General features: G+C 37.6%; 2 protein-coding genes across 3 annotated transcripts in view; one reads left to right on the top strand and one right to left on the bottom strand.

Moving 5' to 3' along the window:
• Positions 716-9,948, bottom strand: LOC109819414 (protein IQ-DOMAIN 31-like). Of its 2 annotated transcripts, none has more exons than XM_020385134.1 (7): positions 9,632-9,948; positions 9,384-9,525; positions 7,546-7,839; positions 6,772-6,975; positions 3,104-3,163; positions 1,896-2,919; positions 716-1,113 (listed from the first exon to the last, which is right to left on the bottom strand). In XM_020385134.1, exons 2-7 carry the CDS (start codon positions 9,471-9,473, stop codon positions 1,082-1,084), a joined length of 1,704 nt encoding a protein of 567 aa, XP_020240723.1. In that variant the 5' UTR covers positions 9,474-9,525; positions 9,632-9,948; the 3' UTR covers positions 716-1,081. The 2 variants fall into 2 exon arrangements, with proteins under 2 accessions (XP_020240723.1, XP_020240722.1); XM_020385133.1 differs by having other exon boundaries at positions 9,666-9,948.
• LOC109820844 (3-ketoacyl-CoA synthase 13-like) overlaps positions 21,803-22,963 on the top strand; it is a 2,063-nt gene continuing 902 nt past the window's right edge. The window contains 2 exon segments of the mRNA XM_020387036.1: positions 21,803-22,102; positions 22,104-22,220. Coding sequence (XP_020242625.1) covers positions 22,022-22,102; positions 22,104-22,220 — 198 coding nt within the window. The 5' untranslated portion in view covers positions 21,803-22,021.

The raw sequence follows: 22,963 nt of genomic DNA, 5'->3' as shown, positions 1-22,963 counted from the left end.
TTGTTGGTAATAATGCAGATATGTCTAAGTTAGTAAATTGTCTTTGGTGTTCCTTGTGATAAAATATTCGGAGAATTGTATCATCTCAACATAATTCATTGGTATTGTTAGCAGCAGCAATAGCTTGAATAAGAGGCGGTTCAGGTTGTTTCGCTTGTTTTACCCCGCGTACTTATCCTTCAGTAGATAATTTATGAACTACAACTGCTCTCATTTATAGAGTAATGAGTACAAAGACACTATAGTTTAAAAGGATTAAATCGGTAACATATAAATAAAACAATAAAACAATGCAAGCTAAAGTCAACCAAGAACCTGGCCTTGCTTCCAATTCCAAAGAGATACAACAATACATAGACAAACTCTTCCTATCCACAAAAAAAAAGACAAATCCAGTAAATAGCCATCGTAATAACTCAAAAACATTGTTATTGGTCATAACATTGTCATAAAAGGGCGGTAGCTTGATCAAATGAAAATAAAAGTTCTATTCTTCTGTCTTCCGTCTTCTGATTGATCTATGACGAGTCAGCTGCTCAATATTTACAGGAACGCAAAAAATTCACAGATCAATAATAAATCCAATTATCCTCCATCTCTTTCCCGGAAACTAAATTTCGAAATAAAACACGAGGGCGAGCAACCACCAACAACAATGTGGAGATATTTTTCAGCTTGAGCAAACACAAGATACCATAGCACACAAAGCGCAAAGTTATAAAGACAACCCAAAAGGATAATTTTTCGATGAGATAAATCGAGAACAGCTGATATAGTCGGTATTTTTGTTACAAGCTCAAATCTGCAAAACTCAACCAAGGTTCACAGAAAAAACATAACAACCTCAAATCTGTAAAACTCAACCAAGGTTCACAGAAAAACAAACCAAACTAAACCAACTTTGTGACAGACAGGCAACCACTATACATAACATACCACACTTAAATTTAAAGGCAACAGTCATTAATCAGACTACTCAGGGGGCTATACCAGAGCTTTACACCACAAAGCAGTAACACTGAATAAAATTGCAGATCACCTCATCAGTTAACTTTCCATAAGAGCATCTCTTTTACAGAGATTACCGTCTCCATTCTACTTGGATAGGTTTTTCTGCAACAAAAATTTAAAATCGCTGAAAGTTATGCAGAAAACCTTATTGGATGATGACAGAATATACACAATATGTGAAATGTGACAGGGAAGATAATATAGCAAAGGAAATCAAAAAGCCACGGACAACTTGGTTCTCTTGGGTTTTTGCAATCTATAGTTCTAAACTAAAACCCGACCAGCAGTGTTAGGACATAATTAGAAGGTCAAAGAAGTGTAAATGTCGTAAGTGTACAATGACGCTAGTAATGCTGTGGCTTTGCATGTTAGGCGCCAAAAGATGCAAAATGCAAAATAAGTGTACCAGACTGAAATGGTGAGAGGTCCGATCAATGCATAAAATTAGCTTGAGGGTACGACTTAAACGAAAGGATAGAAACAAAAAGCAAATAGCTGTGTTGCACCAACACATGCTCAAGGCACTCATGTCCTGGCCGACAAGTATATATTCGTACAATGTGCTTGGTGGAGGCATAACAGACATCAGCTGTAGAAAATATCATTTATGTTTCTAAAAAGGTATTTCTGTATATTGTTTAGATGTTTTCTCTTTGTTTTGCAGCTATGTTTTGATTTTGGGAATTTAGATTTTATATGATGTGCTGTTATATCTTAATTTGTAGACATCACACACGAACAAAATTATCTTTTGACATGCCCGTATCCTGGGATATTTCTTTAAATTTTTGTCTGTCCATGCATTTTTAGTCCATGTCCATTAAACATAGGCTAAAAAGCTAATGCACAAGAAACTGACATGACATAAAGATCAGGAATCATACCATTCCCATCTCGTGAGGACAACAAGGATCTGTCACTCTTAAGGCCTCCTTTGCCAGTTGCTTGGAGTATTCTTTGTGTCCTTGGCGAATTTGAAGTCACCTTTCCATTTGTGGATGATGGCAGCGAATGTCGTCTGGTAGTTCCATTCTTTTCTGCTGAATCAGAGCTAAATCTTGGTGAATTTTGTCCTCTTAATTTTGCCTTTGCAGACTCAGTTGCTTGCATATAGCTCGGTAATGTTGGAGAATTTTGTATGCCGTTTTCTGCATATTCAGACTTTGCTGAGAAGGAAGCCCTCCTCTTGTTGAGAAGTTGGCTTTCATTGCAAGTTTGCTCTTCTTTAGCAGTAAACTCCCCATTCACCACAGAAATATTTTCCTCCTTATCGATGATTTGAAGTGGATTTGATTCTGAAGCAGGAGGATTGTCAAACGAAAGGTCAACCGGCCCCTCCATTGTGATAGATTTTGAAGCAATTTCCAAGGCAGGCTTGGGCTCGGTAGTCAATGTACTGTCTTTCTTCGTCTTCTCTGAAGAATCATCAATGCCTAGTTTTAAGCTATCACACGGGGAATCAGCCACCTTCTTGACACTGTGAGATTGTGCATCAAATCCAACTTCTGACTTATCAGTAGTCTCTGCATATGAACTAGACACCTTTCTCAAGTTACGCTTAACCTTCTCAAGCTCAGACTGTGGGTGGTCTTGCACTGAATCAGCAGAAGCTGTAATTTTCTTTAGGTTACGTTTGGGTTTTTCTGGTTCAGAGGTGAAACTGGATGGTCCTGTGTCAACATTTGCAGGTGAACTTCTTCTAACACTGCGCTTTTGTTTGCCTGATTCAATCTCCGCAAGATAACCACCCTTCTTTGCCTGGGGTTTTGAATCCAGAATCTTCTTTGGTTGAGAAGGTTTCCAGAAATGGGAAAATGTCCATCGCTCCATCCAGCTGAGGACTGAATTGGGTTCACCATTTTCATACTGAACTTGAAGAGGTATGACGACCAGCGAGGAAGAAAGAAGCTAAGGATATTAAAAAAATTAACAGCAGTAGTCAATTATATGGGCCCAAAGAAACAAAGACTAAAGGAAGGTAATAATAAGTGATTCTGCATAATCGATGAACTTAGTTTGCTAAATTAATAAAATGCTCTCCAGTTTTCTTCATGTCAGAAGACAACAGAGGTTGGGGCTAATTTGAAATTACCTTGCAAACAAATGAATTTGAATATGGTTTGCCCTTCGCAAAGTCCAAGCGCTTAGGAACCTGGCAACATGCGATGCGTTAGATTCATTAGAGAAACGTAACTGTTACTTAAAATGCCTCGAACTCAAACTGAATGCATCCACAAATAATATATACCTTGTGCCGAATTACTTCCTTATTAATCACTTAGAGAACACTAGTTAGGGAGGCACGTGCCTGCACTTTAATTACAGTTGTTACTAAAAGGTTTGGTGTAGCTCTAGCTCTAATACTACTGGAATTTTCGTACTGGAATTTTCAATTTGAAACTAATATAGATCATTTCTGACCCTAGTGCTCTAATGAAAAGTTCAAATTGGCATCTCTGTTCTGTTATGAAGATTGAAAGGCATATTCTTTATTGTCGTTTGTTTTATTCCCCGAATCACTAAATCTTGAATGAAAACGTTTTATGTTTTTAGTACACTCTACAATGTGTAGCTGCACGCCATATTGTATGTAGCTATATGATCTATCATATATGGCTATGCATATCTATACACTTAATATTCTATATTTTTGGTTAAAGTTAACTTTCTATTTTGTGTGTATGAAAACATATGAAACTACGTGGATTTTAAAGTAAATGGAGGTAAAACTTGGTGTTTATAAGCAGACCTTAAATCAACATCCTTGTTCCACAAACCAAAAATAGATGATCGCTCTTTTTATACAGAGTAATGACATGTGTGTGGGCCCACACGCACACGCGCGCACGCATGCACTCCCGCGCGCACTCACGTATGCACACATGTGCACACACACATATATGTATATGTAGATACACACACGTGTGTGTGTGTGTGTGTGTGTGTGTGTGTGTGTGTGTGTATACTGTGTGTGCATTAGTTTTGATGTTGTTATCACCTTAATACCCAAGTTCTAGGCTTGGTTGATGAATCCTATTCTCTGAAACCATCTTTTTATCTTTAATAACTCAAAGGTTTTTTAACACTTTAATACCCAGAAATTATAAATATTTTAACTTTGATGAGACAAAGATTCACAATTTTTTACATTGATACCTTAAAGTTTACATATTCTTAACTTTAATACTCTAACCCAAGTTGGGGTATTTATGTGTTAAAAGCAACTTTGTGTATGTCAATGTTAGAAAGTATAAAGTTTGTTGTAACGAAGTGTCAGAAAAATTTAGATGGAATTATTGTAGATTTGAAGGACTAATATGGAATTATTGTAGATTTTGGGTATCAAAGTTCAAAGAACTATGGAATATTAAAATGAAATAAGGTGTAAGGTACCAAATTGCAAGTAACCTTTTTTTGAAGAAATTAGAATTTGGGAGTGAAAACACAATGGAGCAATGTTTATCAGGGGGATTAATGAGCAATTTCAAAGATTTAGGGGACTAATATAGAGATATTGTAGATTGAGAGACTAAAATGGAATAATTGTAGTCTTCATGTGCGGCTGAACATATGAAGCTGCCACGTGGGTTTAAGTTTAGGGCAAAAAAAAAAAAGCAATGCCAACATTGAACTCCGGACCTTAAACAATGGAAGGTAGGTATCCAACCACATAGGCTACATTGCTGGTTAGCCCAATGAGTATCCTTTTTAATTTTGGCCTGTTATTAGAGTATGATGCCACAAACAAAAACGCATTTTGGGCTCTTTTTATATGGAGAATGATATCCTGTTTAGTGGTAGACCTTGTGTCATCTTATTTTGACCCCACTTTACAAATTCATACTATTTCCATCAGACAATGTACTACAAAATTCCTAAATTATTACTTTATGAATTTCATCAAATTTATTTGATAATATTGAGATGTATCTGAGACCACTCTTGAAAATTAACTAGGGTATTCTATCAGGAACTGTCAAAAAATTGTGAATGCACGATACTAAGGTTTCTTTTATTTGCGCCATTTATTAAGATAATTACAAGTAATGTTTTATCTTGTATAACTGACCTTGCTTCTCAAGTTGCATAGTGCTCCCTATGTCAGATGTGGATTTGATGCTTCAATTACTCTTTGAAGCTAAAAAGAATCGAAGGAAACAAGTGGCATTTACAATTTACTCAGAAAGGTCATATTGAAATGAACTTTAACCATTATAGAAGTTACAATATAAAATTATAACCCTCATTCATCACCATGACTTTAGAGTTTTGGTGTTGTGGCAGTGTCTTTTGACATTGTATTCCGATATTGTATCAAAGAAATCCAGGTTCAAATCCTACTGGTCTAGGTTTCGGCCCATAAAAGCGTGCTCAATCTGCAGAGGCATTGTTAGAATATAAAATTATAACCATCAACCCTCACCATAACTTCAGAGTCTGGTGTAGTGGCAGTGTCTTTTAACAATGGAATTGTAAAAAGCTCTCACAAACATCCTCTATGTCATATACTAATTGCAACTTGCAACAGGGAACCTCTTCAGGAAAAGAATATTACGTGTAGAATCAACCCCAAAGTGCATCTAACATACTGTTCTTGATAATTCTGCAGCACGAATGTCTACATTGTCGACTGGTGCTGCAAAAGAATGATATCAAAATGAAAAGCAAAAAAAACAGCGGGGATGTCGTGGCAACATGATGCAGAACCTTAATGGGAAAAGGATAGTTGATAACAATGAGGTGACATCCAGATTATGGATTGGCAATGGATGTGAATTACCAACCAAAATGAGTGAGACAGTACCTTAGAAGCTTGATGACATGGATGAAAGTAGCAGGAAAGAAAAAAAAAGCATTGAGAATGTTGAGATATTTGAGTAGCAATCTGCTACATGATAAGTTAAGAAACGATGCCTCAGTAAAAATTTAGAGGTAGCTTTAGTTCAGTATAAAGATGAAATTTCAAGTGAAGAAAAAATGACAGAAAATCAATTGAGATGTTTGACCATGTAGAATGGAGACCTATAAATGTTGTCAATTTGAATGACATGATCATAGCCCATAGGTGATAAAAAAACTATAATTTACAAGACGGTAAACAGTTACAGGTAGCTGGGATTGGGTATATAGAGGTGACTTCAAGAGATGATAAAATTTAGAGAATCTACATCGATAGTTTGAACATGTAAAATGTAGATCAAGGTCTGAGCCTATAGAAGAGGTAAGTGTCAAGTTGATAATGCGGTTAAGGTTCTTCCTAATCCTAATGAGCATGTATATGGCATTGTAGAGGATGCACTATCTGCTAATCTGACAAACGTTGGCCCTCATAGAGCTGAATCACGAAAAAGAATCATGTACCTGAATGCAAATAATTTCCTACATGCCTAGTTGTTAGGGTGTTGACTACAAAAAATGCATGATGGCAGAGAATAGGAGTTGTAGGGAGACCATGTCACAGGAACATTGAATACATTTTTATACATATAAAATCATCCGGAAGCTCTTGAAAAGGCGATGATGAATAAGATGGATTAGTTAACTAAACTTTATATTGTGCTAGTTTCAGTTTCTCAACAGTTAACAGCCTCCACCCATTTATTTTGGTTAATTGAACGGAGAAGAAGCACAATGATGTATGTCCTCATAGTTTCTATTTACCAAATAGTTAAGCAGTGGGAGATTTTCAGATCATAATACAGAAAACCAAATAATATATTAGACAATGTTTGATGTAAGAATAGCAATATAGTCCTTTACCTCAGCCATTGCTGGACGAAGCTTAGTGTCGACTTCAAGTCCAAGACCAGAAGACCTGACTTTTGAACCACGAACAACTGCTTGCAACTTTATGAGTCCCAACATAGAATGCAGGGTTACAATTGCTTGTCTCCTCACCAAATGTCCACGAACTAAGGCCTGAAGTCTTATGATACCCTTTAGTGCACGAAATGCCCTACGTGCCTGTGACAGCAATATGTATGAATTATCAATGTCTAAGCGAAGTTAGTAAACATTAGCAATGAAAGATTACTAGGAACATAAGATGCCATAACTAGAAACCTGTCCTATCTCACAAGCACACACACACAGGCACTCATGCACGCATGCACACACGGGCATTTAGATAACCAGACACGCAGTCACTCACACACACACACACGCACACGGACAGTTAGATAATCAAACATTCCATCATACATTTGCTACAGACTAATGAGATTATAGCCACTTCTAGAAGTAGAGATGAAATACATGCGGGAACCAGAATCAAAGAAGAACAAGTAGGAGCATAATAAAGTTTCATACCAGAAACCTGCCCTACACAAGCACACGTGCGCACGCGCACACAGAGGCTAGCAGATAGTAAAGATTCCATCATTCCATTAGCTAATAATAATAGGTATTGAAACATACGTTGGTATCAGAATCAAAGGAGACCAAGTAGAGGAATAATAAAAAGAAAAAATTACAACAATCCTGAAGCCTTTCCAATTTTAAAATGTAAATACCATGAAGTGGGTGAAAACTTACCAAAAAGCCCCGAAACACAGCCTGTGTCTTTATTGCTGCCTGCTCTTCTCTGAGTTTTTCCAGGTTACTTGATTCAATGGGACCAGTAATAGCTTGGTTCTCTGCATTTTGACAACTAGGTGGTATGAAGGAAGGCTCAGCAGCACCCAAAGTAAAAGAATTTCCTTTCTCCACTTCTCGGTTGATTCCATTACTGTGAGTACTGACAAGTACTGGTTCAGAAATCACAGGTGTATTCTCAGTCAAAGCTGGAGGTTCTTTAGCTACAGTGTGTCCTTTGTCAATTCCAGTTATCTTCATATAATAATTGTAAGAAAAGTTAGTAAAAAAAACATATTGAATGAGGTAGAAGGTAAAATAAGGATGAAACCTTAAAGTAAATTGAACGCAAAATGGTGTTGGTAAAACATTATTGATCTCCTCAGGGACAGATTCAGAATTTTTTTTCCTATGTGGGCACAAATAGAATTATACATAAAATTAATAACTTATATAATGAAATTTCTAATGGTAGAAAATTTTATTTATACAATAATCATTAAGATTACAACACATAAAGATTTTCATTATCATTTTCGTATTATTACAAGATCATTTAAATTTTCACATGGACTAATGAAATAAATATGAGTTGAAGTAAACTGGGCTTAAATAAATTTGCCTTGAATATTGGCTGAAAATTGAAATGATTGGGTGCACTGTGCATAATTGAATGGAGGCACCAATGAAAATTAGAGGCAATGTTTAAAAAAAATTATGAAATCTGTAGGGGCATATGCCCCGGGCCCACATTAGATCCGTCCTTCAATATTCTCATCAGACAATAAAAATTGAATAAATGGTATGGCATTTCCATCAAAATTGAACTATAAGACTGAAACTTAAATAGATACTTAACAAGTGAACTTAGTGAAGTGGGTAAAATAATATAAGCCCTATTAACTATTTCATTTCAGTTGAGCAGAGTACGGTAAAAAGTTTGCTTGAAGACCGGCTGATGAAACGTCAACCATAAAGTGTTACTCCAATTGCTTCAGTATGATCTTATAACCATACATTGCAGATCAAACTTCTCAAACTGGCTTAGTAGCTCAAAACCTAAAAGTTTCAAGTGTAAATAAACAACAAAGACCCAACTGAACGGAAAAGAAAATTCAAATTTTCTTCTCTTAGCTGGGACTAGGGTGATCTGATAGACAACGATTACCCAAATGAAGACTTAGGTTTACTTGTTGAAATGTGATGATAAACCTTAGCCAGTCTCACATTTAAATTGTTTATTTGGCTCCTATTTTAGGTGTTTTTATTCTGCAACCAAATTAGCAAAGTCATTTAAGGTGATTTTTCCATCAACCCACTTTCTTGCAAACTTTTTGATGCTAGCCAAGACTAGAATTCAGGCAAACCATTGTTTCCAAGAGTTAAAAAACTGAATTTTCTCAACAAATAAAAATGGAATTACAGATACATATATCTCTAAATCTTGGGGAAACATTTTGGCCGAACATGCTCGCCATTGCTATTCATATTAATGTCTACTAGTGCTGCAACTGGTGCATTATATGTCTAATAGTGTACCATAGTTGTATGATTTGTGGTTCAAATAGCAATCACTATTAAGTAAACTCAAATTCCTGAATGTTTCAATGAAGGGACTAGAATGATTAGAAGTTGGCATTAGATTCAGAACTCTAGCAAATATCGCTACCATGATCGCGGAGTTTATAAAACCCAGAATACTACCATCATCAATTAATCCATCCTTTTTTCATAGAATTAAACTAGGTGCACATTAGAAGTTTATAAAGTCTATTCATATGTTCAACTAAATTTCATACCGAAGCGTTTCTCCCTTTCACACTGTTAGATCTGGCCGTCTTCTTTCCAAACAAGAGCGTTTTAATCCATTTACCCGGAGATTTCCCCATTTTCCAAAAAAGCCGAGGTTTTTCAAAAGCTCAAAATCTCAGGCTCCAGATCCTAAAACAACAAGATCACAAGACAAATCGTCAATGGCAGAAATTACACCTCTTGAATATCCAATTTCTTCAAAAAAAATAGCACATTGGAGCCCAAGTCTACGAACTTTTAACTGAGAATCTCAGAGATCTGAAGCTCACCGGCGAAATCGAGCTCGCAGCCGAAATCCTAGCTCAAAACTGAGCTCGATTCCCAAGGAAAGCTTAACCCAAATCCCAAAGAGAAGAGAAAGGATCTGAGGATTCCAGAGGATTGAACTGAAAACTACAGTTCCGAGATCTGGAGAAAAACTAAAACAATTGAAGTAAAAAAAAAAATTTAAAAAGAAGCCCACGAAAAAGGGAAATAACTAAACAAATAAAATGGAGTAAAAGGATAAAAATAGGACATTGCTGCTTGTAGCAGTAAAGCAGCATGCAGGTTGAAGGCAGAGCTGGTGGGCCCCGCTCAACCCACCAAACTAAAACAAACGATCAGACCATAAACTTTTGACTGGTGATAAGAACTGATGACGTGGCTTAAGCATGTGAGGTGTCAAATGGGGGTGCGATTTCTGGGTGCACGGTTTTCTATTTTGGTAAAAGGTATCGGACTGCTTTTCTACTGGGGCTCAAGCTGCTAGTTGTTCCGCCCAAATTTTTTTAAAATTTTAAAATTGTCTGTATTTTTACATATACACCCTTGTACAAATACGAGTTGCGGTTGTTATTTCGACAGTTGAACTGACCGTAAACCAAATTGACGCGTGACCGACCGACTGTGTCTTGGGTCCAATGAGAACCTCTCCCTCCCTCTTTTTTTTTTCCTTTCTTTACTTTTTCCTTTTTTCTTTCATTTTTTTCTTTCCTCTTTTGTTTAAACGTCTAGTGAGGAGAATGGAGGGCTCGCGTCCATAAAAGTTTGTAATTAAAAGTTAAACCTCTAATATTCAAGTTCATTTGAAAGTAATATAGAATTAAGTATTATCTTCTTGTATGTGCAAATATATGTGAAAAGTAAGAGTTCATCATTTCAAATTAATAATATACAAAATTTTGTTCGTACGAGAGTATATCTATGCAAAATAATGTGATCTGCTATTTGTTCGTTGTTTTTTTTTTCCCAACTCTACCTTAATAAATTTTTCCCAAATAATCATTTGCCACCACGATAATAATTCCTTACCTTTACATACTTTTCATTTTTTGGATTAACTATCAAAATTACATATAACTTTCATGACTCTATATGCATCTTTAAAATATAAAACTATGATTCTCAACCCTTATTAGAACTTTAGAGTTATGGTGTAGTGACACGATTTTTTGATATGGCATAAGAGCTATCTATATTTAAACCCAATTGACTACAAATTTAATACAGATATTAAAATTTTGAGCTTCTATCGGATTGACGACAATAAAAGTTAGTGAGAATTTGACTTTTTCAACAATAATAGAGTGGACATCTCAAGCACTAATATCTTGCTTAGATTTCTAATTTCCATGAGTACTAATCAATCAAAAAACTATGGACAAATAAATTGGAGTTAGATATCGGACTCAACTCAAATCATTTCTAACCTGGTGATTAACGGCTCTTTATCTTTCCTTGTCCAATAAAAAGCAAATAAACAATCATTGTCTATTCCCCATTTTATTCATATCTTATAGTAAAAAAATCAAAATTTTTTATATCTTATAAGAAAAAAACACCAATCCGTAATTTTTTTATTAGTTGGATTAAGTTAAGTGAACCCTAAAATATAGTTTGTCTAGCTAGAATGTGGAGTGAGACGTGGTTCACACGGACCGCGTCTTTCGAGTCCTGGGCAAGCGGTCACGACAACAAAGTTTGAATTTGCACTTTTGTAGGTGGGCCCCTGTCTTTGTTTTTTCAGCATTTATGCTCTGCCAAAAAAAATAGTAATTTGGCTACATGGAAAAAGTACTATTTGGTTTTCAAGAATTTATGGAATCTTTTTTATCTTGACTACGCGCTAATCTATTCAAAACTTATTAAACTGACCAAATGAGCGGATTTTAACAGTTCGTTTTATTTAGAATATGTTTCGGTCAGTTTGCTTTTAGAAAATTTAACCCAAACTAAACGAGCTGATCCCTCTCTCAATCGTCCAAAATATATCATTTCTTCCTTTTAGTTAATCTAAAAATTTTGTCTCTTTTTCTTTAAAATTTTAATTATCTCAAGTAATATGCATCGTCCTTTTATCAATCACTTAATTCATATTTCTCATTCACCAAATTTTTGGATATGCAACTTTCTTTTGGATTAAAATAACATATTTTCTTAATTGAATGGGTATAAATATAATGCAAAATTGAATAGACCTAATCAAATCAACCAAGCTAATTTTTATCAGTTCGGTTCAATTTTGAATTTAGAACGGTTCAATTTTGTCAAAAAATTTCATATCCCGACTAATCCAACTGTTTTCTTACCACGAGCTATGCCTTATTCTCTAACATCGATGGTATGCATGTGAATGCCCAAACATAGAAAACCAAATTATGTATGTATTTAATCAACTTCACAAATAATGAAAAGCCTAAGAAAAGTTATAAGAGTAAATAAATAAAGAATATCAACACATATTTTCACAGTATAATGTAGAACTTTTTGGAGTTCCAATCTTTTATAGTTAGCATCCAATCGAAGTTAATCATTTCTTTCAAAATTTAATTACAAAGATGGTAGCTATTAAATGTTTGGCAATCAACAATTCAGGGGCTTATGTGCAAAAGCAATATGCTTTCCTCTCTCTCTACACGCCGTTAGTATATCGGAATCAGACGACAGCTGTAGGCCCTCCTTGGTCCTTTGGCGTAAAGCTCCCGTGCATTCTCGCTGAGAAAATTTTATAAGCATACATACCTATCCTAGGGTTGGAACTGGTCCAGTGTGGTTGGCTGAAAACCCAGCCCGGTCCACTCGGATTGGGCCTAACTCAGCCCACATTGTAGGTGAGTCAGAGTGACCTGAACTAGATTTTGATCTAGACCCAAGACCAGAAAAACAGGTCTGGTCCACTAGAGACTTGACCTACAAGTGACCCGTTAACTATGAATATTTTGTTTATTTTCATTTAACCCGACTAAGAATAATTTTTTTTTAAACCCTTGAAGGTCACTAACCCAGTCTAGTGGCTAACATAACAATGTCACATATATTTGTGTGTTTGTGATATTTTTCTGTGTGATGTTTATCTTTATGCAGCACACACGTATACATTTTTCATTTTAAATAAAAAGTTTGAAATAGGAAAAAATAAATTAAATATAATTTTATAAATATAGATACAAGTTGAATATTGTTAAAAAAGAGGAAAAAATTGAAAAAAAAACTCATATGCCCACGATACACAGGCCATGGGCCGATTCTGGCCTTGCCAACCCCCTAGGCGGGTTGTGGACCGAGCTGGGTCTAGTATCGCACCCGGAATCAGAGAGGCAAGCTCAACCACTTTAAAACATACAAGCACCGATCAGAGTCAGTCCCACTTTGAACCTAACGGGTCGACGCACATATCTGAACCGATTTGGCCCACACCCATTCCTATCTTCATCTAATAAAAACTGACAATCCGTGTATAATGTGCTATATAGACATATAAACACCTAAATAAAGAACTTAAAATATCAAAGAATCTTTCTACGATATGTTTCAACACCATGTGTGCGGCATGTGCAAGTAATAAATGGATAATTTTGGACATCAAAAGGTCAAACTATATATAAAAAAAAGAATATACTCGACATAAAACTACTCTATTGCGAAGTAAAATTAGATTTCAAAATACAACAGTGGTCGACGCATTCTGGTGTGACTAAAATGATGATCTTATCGACATTCTGTATCTTGATAGCTCATATAATAAAATAAACTCTAAGCAATTACGTCCCAATTAAAGAATTAATATAACCTTGTACAGAGCAACGTATGTAAATAAGATCGTAAAAAAAAATGCCAAAAAGTACAAGCTCTCGCCACCTTTTTGCCCAACGTCTCTGGCGCATGAGACCCAGAGTTGAACGATAAGTAAATAGTAAATAAAATTAATTCGATTTTAGATAAAAGCACCGCACAACTTAGTATAAATACCCGATGGGACCCAGCAAGAGGAAAAGAGAGAGCCACAAGCAGCAGCAGCATTATTAATCAGCTTACAATTCGAGGACAGCTTGGTGATTTTAGAACACGACGCATACCAAGGAAAACGCAAAGGTGCTATATTAACAAGTGAATTTGAAATAGGATTCTTTCTTTTCCTTTTTGGACTCGCAATTTAAACGGGTAATTCAATTTTCTGGTTTACTTTCCACAAATTAAGTAAACTCCTCGAAATCATAATTGAATATAAAAGTGTAATATGGGCAACTTTAGATTTATTACTAAGTTTTTAACGGGTTCGGACATGCTTGAGATATGTACGCATATCTCATCCATCCAATTGAAACGAATTAGTATGATGAGAATAGAAGGTAATACGACCAAATAGAAGGCAATACGATCAAATATGAGTATGATTGACAAAAGACTTTAAAGTATTATTTGAGCGAAAATGAGAATAGAAGGCAATACGATCAAATGAGTTTCACTGAAAAAAGTTTTTCCATTTATTAGCATTAACTAATGCTAGCAGACGAAAAAAGAAGAGCTACACGGAATACAAGTCTCTTTTTCTTCTTTCTCTCTCTCTCTCTCTCTCTCATTTTTTTTTTAGAATTTTTACCCGGATGAGATATTTAGTCAAATCATCCTGAAGCTAAATCTCCGATGCGTTCAATACTCACTGCTGCTCTTCATCATGTAATTGTTTCATGAACATTGAAACATGAAATACTTTATGTACACTAGACATCCATGCTGGGAAGTCTAGTCCATATGAAACAGCCCCAATAAGCTCCAAAATCCGAAACAGTCCAATATATCTTAGTACAAGCTTTCTCCGCCTTCCGAATCGCTGAACGTCTTTTATAGACGATACTTTCAGCATAACTAACTCTTCAAATCTGAAACTCTAAATGTCCTCATTTCTTATCTGCATAGCTCTTTTGCTGACTCTGAGCAGCTAGAACCTGTTCTATGATTTATGTTACTTTCTCAGTAATCTATCTCATAAGCTCTGGCCCAAGCATTAAAATATCCTCCTGCTCTACCCAATATATAGGCGATCTGCAAGGCCTCCCGTACGATGCTTCATACGGGGCCACACCAATTATCGCTTGATAACTGTTGTTATAAGAGAACTCTATCAGTGGAATATGATCCTTCCAGTTGCCTTGAAAGTAAATAACACAAGCTCGCAACATGTCCTCCAACATCTGATTTACTCTCTCCATCTTACCATCCATCTGTGGGTAGAATACACTACTGTAAGATAAATCTGTTGCCAAATGAATCCTGGAAATCCTTTAAAAAAAATGCGGAATGAACATTGAACCTCGATCCGATACCATCGTACCTGGAACTCTATGAAGTCGAACTATCTACCAAACAAATATCCTCGCATATGCCTAGGCGGTATAAGTAGTCCTTACTGGAATGAAATGTGCTGACTTCATTAGTCTATCCATTATCACCCAAACAGAATCATTTTCTTTCTTCGACTTTGGCAACCCTACAATAAGGTTCATAAAAAGGTCCGCCCACTTCTATTTCGAAATGGAAAAAGATTGAAGTGTTCTTACCGGTCTCTAATGTTCCACCTTCACTTACTGACTGGTAAGATATTTAGCTATATACTCTGAAATCTTCCTACGCCTATCACTCCATCAAAAGTGTCTCTTTAAGTCCTTGTACATCTTAGAATTCATAGTCCTCAATAAACTCCATCCACCGTCGCTGTCTCTGGTTGAGTTCCTTCTGGGAGAAAAGATACTTCAAACTCTGGTGGTCGATGAACAACTTAAATTTGCACTCCATACAAATAATGTCTCCATGACTTTAGTGCAAATATCACTGTTGCTAACTCCAAGTCATGAGTGGGATAGTTCTGCTTATGCACTCTAAATTACCGTGAGACATATGTTACTAATCTCTGAGTTTGCATCGAAACGTCTCCTAAATCTGCCAATGATATATCTGTGTAGACCACAAATGTCCCGTCATTATTCGGAATAATCAAAACTGGCGCTGTGGACAACTTAGCCTTTAAGGTATCAAGGCCTCCTGGTACTCCATGCTCCAAACGAACTGTACACTCTTCTTCGTAAGGCATGTAAGTGGTGTCGAAATCTTCAAAAAGTCTAGGATGAACTTCCTGTAATAACCGGCTAACCCAAGAAGCTCCAAATCTCTATCACCATCTTCGGCGGTTCCAAAACAAGAATTGCTGTAAACTTAGCCGGATTCACTGCCATGCCCTCTCTGCTGTTGACGTGGCCGAGAAGTCTAACTTCTGAAAACCAAAACCCGTATTTGCTGAACTTGACATATAACTGATGCTCCTGAAGAGTCTGCAACGCTACTCGTGTTCTGCCTCCAATCTCGAAGATATGAGAATATCAAACTGGCCCATGAAGGGACGGAAAAAATCCGGTTCATCATATTCATGAATACTACGGGTGCATTGGTTAACCCGAATGGCCCGACTAGAAACTCTAAAGATTCACATCGAATTAGGAAAAACAGCTTTGGAAAAATCCATCTCCCGAACCCGCAACTATGATAACCAGAACGAAGATCAAACTTCGAGAAATACTATGCTCTCTGCAACTAGTCGAACAAGTCATCAATCCTAGGTACTGAGTACCTATTTCGGATAGTGACCTTGTTCGGCTCTCCAAAATAAATGCAAAATCTCATATTACCGTCCTTTTTCTTCACGAAGAGGACCGATGCACCCCACGGAGAAAAACTCCTACAAATAAATCCTGAGCTAACAACTCGTCCAATTTGGTCTGAAGCTCCCTCATCTCAGCTGGTGTCATACGATAGGGCGCGCGGGATATCGGGACTGTGCCCGGCTGTAACTCAATACACAACTCGACCTCTCACACAGGAGGTAACCCAGGTATATCCTGAAAGACATCCTGATACTCTGAGACAACTCTAGTCTCTAATAAATCAATACTCAGATCAAGTCACAGCACCTCCTCGATATACGCCAGAAACGACTCCGCAAAACGGTTGCCCTGAGAGGTTGCTACAATCATTTCTGACCCATCGGACGCTCACAAATTGACTGTCTTCGCAAAGCAGTCAATACTAGCCTGGTAGGAGGATAACCAAACCATACCAAGAATAACATTAAACTCGGATACATGCAACACTATCAAATCTATAACAAACTCCGACTCACCTAGACTAATAATACACACCCTACAAATTCTCTCCAGAAGCGATACCCCACCTAAAGGTATGGAAAACCGATAATGGAATGTCTAGGGGCTGAGCTACGATTTGGAGTCTAGTCATAAAAGCATACGAAATGAAAGAACACGAAGCTCTAGAATCGAAAAGAATACGGGCGGGGAAAAGGATTTATGAGGGACGTACCCTCCATAACTGATCTGCTTGCTCCATTATCATGCGGAACTACTGCATATACTCTGCCGATGGATGAATACTTCTCTGTTGCTGGTGTTGGAGAATATGGGACAATCTGCCCCTGGGGAACCTCCTGAACTGCTAGAACATGCCCCTCAGTCTTCTGCTGCTGCTGATTCGGACCATTTCCCTTCTGATCTCTTGTTGGTGTACTGCTACACTCAAATGCCTGGTGCCCGGCCTTGCGGCAGTTATAGCAAACTCCCCGGAACTTACGCTGCTGACGAGCTCTCTGATTTTGTTGGGATCCCTTCTTATGATGTAGGTTCTTCTACAATGGAATTCAACATGATATGTGTGTTTATAACTCAGCATTAACTTTAGCCACACCAACAGTGAACTCTAGACCTGAATTTGGTGATCTCCTTAAGGATAACATATTATCTATCGGTCAAACTATAGGTAGCACGTATATTCGTATATGATTTTTTTCTCGGTAATTATATTGAGTGCTCTGTATACCCTCTTGTTATACACACTTCTACAATTCTGCGGGACATCTATTGTATAATAATACAAAGCATGCACGTGTGGCACGTGCGCTTCCGACTGGTCTTCAATAGAACCCTTGTATGGGTAGATGCTTACATGGTGAAAAGAGATGGAAAAACACCATTAAAAAGGCAAAATTGTTCATGTGGATGTCATCACGTCATGGAATGATTTCATACACTTCGCATCCCGGGAATCTAACGGCTTTAGCAGGCCATTACAGCTTGTACCTTTTTCTTTTAGAATATTTTTGTTCCGTGTGGCTCTGAATGCGATTGTTGGGACTTTGACTATGGTTTATGCTTCCGTACATGACCAAAATTATAACACAATGGCAGTTGAAGAAAAAAAATGTTTAAAGAACAAGACTTGGCATTTTTGTTATCGTCGCACATCATACAAAAGGCTGATCTTATTTATGATAAATTAATCTGGATTTTTTTTTAAAAAAATTATCACGGTTAAGTTTTGGTATTAAATCAGTTCTGGTTTAGAAAATTATATCCTGAATAATGAATTTTTTTTTTAAATTTGTTAGCGTCACACTATTTTGTGGATGCTTGCAATCCAAAAGGAGTTATTGATTGTGAAGTAGGCCGATAAGAAAGGCCGAAAAAGGCTATACATGGGCTACCGTCAAAAAGGGCCCAAGCTAAAGTGAGCCCATAATCGAGGCTTGTTTCAGCTCGGTCAAGTCTAGAGGGCTATGGTTTAATCCAAAAAAAAAAAAAATCTTTGGATTCTGCCTAGGGTTGGCAGTTGGCTACATCAAAGTAATTTGAATGCTCTTTACTATCAAATTCTTTATTTTTTTTAAAGGAACAATTCGAACTTTAATTCAAGAAGACATAGTTGATACATCCAAACTCGACTCCTGAACAATAAAATTAGGGCAAGTCAAAAAGTATCGAAGAGGTCATTGCATGTGTTATTTCTGGTAATTTGTCTAATAGGCGGTTCTGATTTATTCTAATTTAGCGCACATCATAACTCTCATGAATTGTAGTCATTTCTATTTTATACTAAAAAAACAAATCAAATTAATCCACTATACACATCAATAACTGTGACCAAAACAAAAGTCTCCCTTTTACAATAAAGAAAATCTGAATCTCGATAAAAGTACGTTGGATGATCTAAGTGAATTACGACAGGTCGAGCACAATAACCATTGATAAACGGCAAGGGTTAACTCCGCAAAATCCCCTCTGAATTTTTTGTTTGGGTGCATGTTTTTGGAGCGTCTCACACCTTTGAACTTCCCTTATCTGACCTGATCCCTCTGCCTATAATTTGTAAATAACTAAACTATTCTCTAGAGAGAAAAAAATCTCAAACTTTGTCATCTGTTTTTTTACAGGTAACATGCTCTCTCTTAGATTTTGGATTTTTTTTCCCCTAAAGAAAATTTTAGTTATTTACAAATTACATGTTAGGTGGTTCGGTGAAAAAGTTTGAAATTCAAGTGGCTTTGTAAGACACCCAAAAATTAGAGAGGTTACGTGAGATAAACAAAATTCAGATGGATTATATGTAACACCCCCAACGTTCAAAGGGTTTTTGTGAAATTAACCCAAATAACCAACATCAATTCAATATTTTCCACTAATTCTGAGGACATTTATTCAGTATCAACTAGTTCTCATGATACATTCTCATTGAATACTTGTAAATGATAGTATAAGCAGATGAGGAGCTAGATCCACATCTATGAGTCCTTAGAAGGTACTAATGGGACAAAATTTTAGTAGGAAAATGGCTAGGCCAGGAGTTACCAAAGAGTCAACACTTGCAAATGTTATAAAAGCTACCGACATAGAATTAAAAAAGGCCTGCTGGATTTAGCGACTACTTCAATATTCTGCTCTTCCATTTTAACTGGAGAGCTTGCTGCCTCTTATTTCTCTCAAATAATTAATGGAATGGGACTAAATCTTCAATCATTTATAGCACCATAAAGCCCCCATGATATGACACATCCTTCATGAAGGCCAATACTGAGCCCTATAGGTAGGGGCCTGCGGCCCATGACTCGTTCACTCACTCTTTCATGGTAGCCGGCCAGGGGAAATTGAAAGTTTATCCTGATAAATAGTGGAAGTACGTTTGACATTTTATATGAGCATGTGGTTATTTGCATTTATACAAGAAGAAGATAAAGTATAGAAAGTTCCGATAAAGGTAGAAAATGAAACGATAAAGAGAAAATATACTGCCTAATACTTAATTATGTGCTATCTAATAAAGAAGACAGGATATCAAGAGGATATAGGTTATTATCTTCAACAGACCCAAACACCGTTTAACTTTGATTGAAATTAATTAACATCTTGATGAAAGATAACTCAAGTTTAAACCCATGACTCGTGTAAACATTCATGTTGCAATATAAGTTCAATTACTAATTAAAGAAAGAACAACTTTTACCGTAATATTTGCCTATTTTTATTTTACTTAAGTGAGTATACTGGTCGGAAAAATAGAAAATTATGGACACTATTGGTCCAAAATTAAAGGTTGTTTTTCAAAATGGAAGAACTTGCAGCATTAAATGTGATCTATTACACATTATCTTTTTTTTATGACAATAATTAGACCAAGTGTTAATCCTCATATTCGAGTCAACACATGTCCCACATTAGCAATCAGATCACCCTAGTCAGGGGCGATCGGGTGACCTGGGCACTCGACCCTTCTCAAGTCAGGACGAGTCAAGACCAGTTCTCGCTTATCCTTATCATTCGAGTCGACAAACCTCATTTACTCATAGCCGGGTCGACAACTCGCGAGGTTAACAATAAGATGGTATTTATTGTCCAGCTCGCAGAGCCGAGTCGAGAGGCGGTTCGTCCTCAAACTCCACGCCAACAGCTGTCCATCATCATCATGGCTAGTGATACTAGTCTCCATGACTCATCACTCACCATACCTCCTTAATCACCATCACATCAAATTAATGGTGGCTCATCGCATATGCAATCAACACTTGTAAAGCTATCTGCTGATCTAGCTGTCTGTGTGGACCCGGTCAGAGTTACGCTTCTACCCCTCTCAGCTGGGTATATATATGGGCTCATCGCCCACTGATCAAGGATCCTTTTTAGGCCCCCTAGGGGTCACATGTACACATTTCTAACCAAATAATCTCACCATATGTATATAAAGAACTTACTCAGTTCATTGATTCTCCATTCAAGCTTTGTACGGACTTGACTGTCGGAGTAGTCATCAAAGAATTAAACTCTGGTCCTCTAACATGCCTATTTTGCAGTTTACTTGTCTTAAAAATAGGGGATCAGTCACTCGAGTGGATGAGGGAGCCCACTTCGTCCGTATCCACCCTAAGCATAGTCTCGCTACGGAGTCCCATGACATCAAAAAGCTTCTCAATTTTTTCTACTTTCTACATGATTAAAACACATTAAAATCATCAGAAGTTCGATTTTTAAGATAGTGTATGCATTACTACCTAATCGTCTTTAGACTGTACATTCAAATTTTAAATTTGGATTAATAATTGAATAATGATAACCACATTGTTCACTTCCACGCTACTTCTTCATTACAAGAGAGAAGTATAGACTTCCTTGACTAGTCGTTAGTTTTGAGAAAAGTTGAAGAGAATAGATCATTTAAGTTTCTCCCCCGTAATGTAAAAGTAGTGTAGGGGTAATAACTAGACATGACAGCCGGGCCGGGTCGGCCCGAAAGCCGTCCAACTCGGGCCTAGCCATCCGGTCGAGAGGGACAAAGGCCCCAAAACTCGGGCTTTGTCTTCTAAAGAAGTGAAATTAATCCAAAAATTACTCTAGAGAAGTATTGACCTCCTCTGCTGCTGTAGTTAGGTGAGCCTCATCAATTTTTCGCGCTTATCCCTCATTACTTCCCCCTCACATACCTCCCTCTCCGCCTATAAAACCCCCGCCAACCACAAGCCTCGCAACAACGAAGCACGACAATAAAAAAAAATGAAGTATAAACCGCCGATCTTCATCCTATTACCCTAATAACGCTAGCTCCCTCCCTCCCCTTCCCCTCCCCTCCCCTCACCCCCACCGCTCCTCCTCCTCCTCTCCCTCTCTCTACTGCGGCCTCCCTCTCCCTCGCCTCCTACCTCCTCACCGCCCCCGGCCCCGTCCTTCCTCCTCGACTACTCCTGCTACCGGCCCTGTGGCCTCGACGCGCCGCTGCACCTCGAGATCTGCGAGTACTTCGGCCTCCGCTCCCGCGCTTAATCCGACACACGGCCGACTTCATGCGCGCCATCTACAGCAAGTCCGGCCTCGGCGACGAGACTCTACGGCCCTCCCTTCGTCTTCCAGACCGAACTACGACTACCAAGTTCAGCAACGCGGTGCTGGAGGCCGAGGAGAGCCTTTTCGGGCGACGGAGTCCTTGATGAACAAGAGGGGTCGAGAAGGAGAAGGTCACGCACCTGGTCGTGGTCTGCAGCATGTTTTCGCCGGCGCCGTCGCTGGCGAGCCTTGTTGTGAATCGTTTCGGGCTGGAGGAGACGGTGAAGGCGTACAACTTGTTCGGGGATGGGGTGCAGCGCTGGGGCCGTGGCGTTTGATCTGGCGGCGCAGATTTTGAAGGGGAGGGAGATCGGTTACGTTTTGATTCTCGTTACCGAGAGCTTCAGTCTTAATTGGTGAGTTCATGAACTTTGTGTTTTTTTTGATTAATTTGTTACACATATGGCTTTTTTTTAATGTTTGAAACCCTGGAGGTGGTTAAACAGCACCCCACAGTACGGCCTTGGGTATTCCACGACAGTACGGCCTTGGGTATTCCACGAAATTAAATTCGTGTGGATGTTATTCAGAAGAGTCGAACTTAAGACCTTAGAGTGCTACTCATAGACAGTTTATCAGCGCGCCTCTTTGTTAGCTGGTGATCTAGATTGAAATTAAGAAATATTACACGCCTGTAAGTTATTATCTAGGTAGTCTTAGGTTTCTGTTTTCCTTAATTTGTTGGCTGACATGACATATACTCAAGTGGTCAGTGCCTAGTTCGAGTTACGACTTAGTGATTGTAGGTGAAGTAATCTAAGATGTACGTACCATGTGAGCAACGTGAAGACGGTAACTCAATTTACTCCAAATTTGATATAGGATAAAGTACACAGTAACCCCGCCCTGGCAAAAGATNCCTGCACACCCGACAAAAAAAAAAGAAAGAAAAAGAAACACCGCTGTCAGCATTTCACGGTAATTAAACCCCTAATAAGTACTAAAATCACACTAAATTCTCAACTAATAATTACAAAAATCACACTAAAGTCTCAATAACTATAAGAATTGCTGGAAAATTTTCTAGTTTTGCAGATAACTTACTTAAGTTTGTAAGTAAGGAGTTTTCTCTTCTTCATTAAAAAAAAAAATTTTTCTCA

Source organism: Asparagus officinalis, chromosome 8, assembly GCF_001876935.1.
Source record: "Asparagus officinalis chromosome 8, Aspof.V1, whole genome shotgun sequence".
NCBI lineage: Eukaryota > Viridiplantae > Streptophyta > Magnoliopsida > Asparagales > Asparagaceae > Asparagus > Asparagus officinalis.
Note: the sequence above shows the minus strand (reverse complement) of the source record. Positions and strands in the feature narration are given on the sequence as shown.

Excerpts from the sequence above, each read along its gene's own strand:
- LOC109819414 (XM_020385134.1), bottom strand. The coding sequence starts at position 9,473 with ATGGGGAAATCTCCGGGTAAATGGATTAAAACGCTCTTGTTTGGAAAG. Across the intron at positions 7,840-9,383 it reads TGAAAGGGAGAAACGCTTCG|ATAACTGGAATTGACAAAGG; the intron begins GTATGAAATTTA and ends TATTATATGAAG. Across the intron at positions 3,164-6,771 it reads TTCGTCCAGCAATGGCTGAG|GTTCCTAAGCGCTTGGACTT; the intron begins GTAAAGGACTAT and ends GCATGTTGCCAG.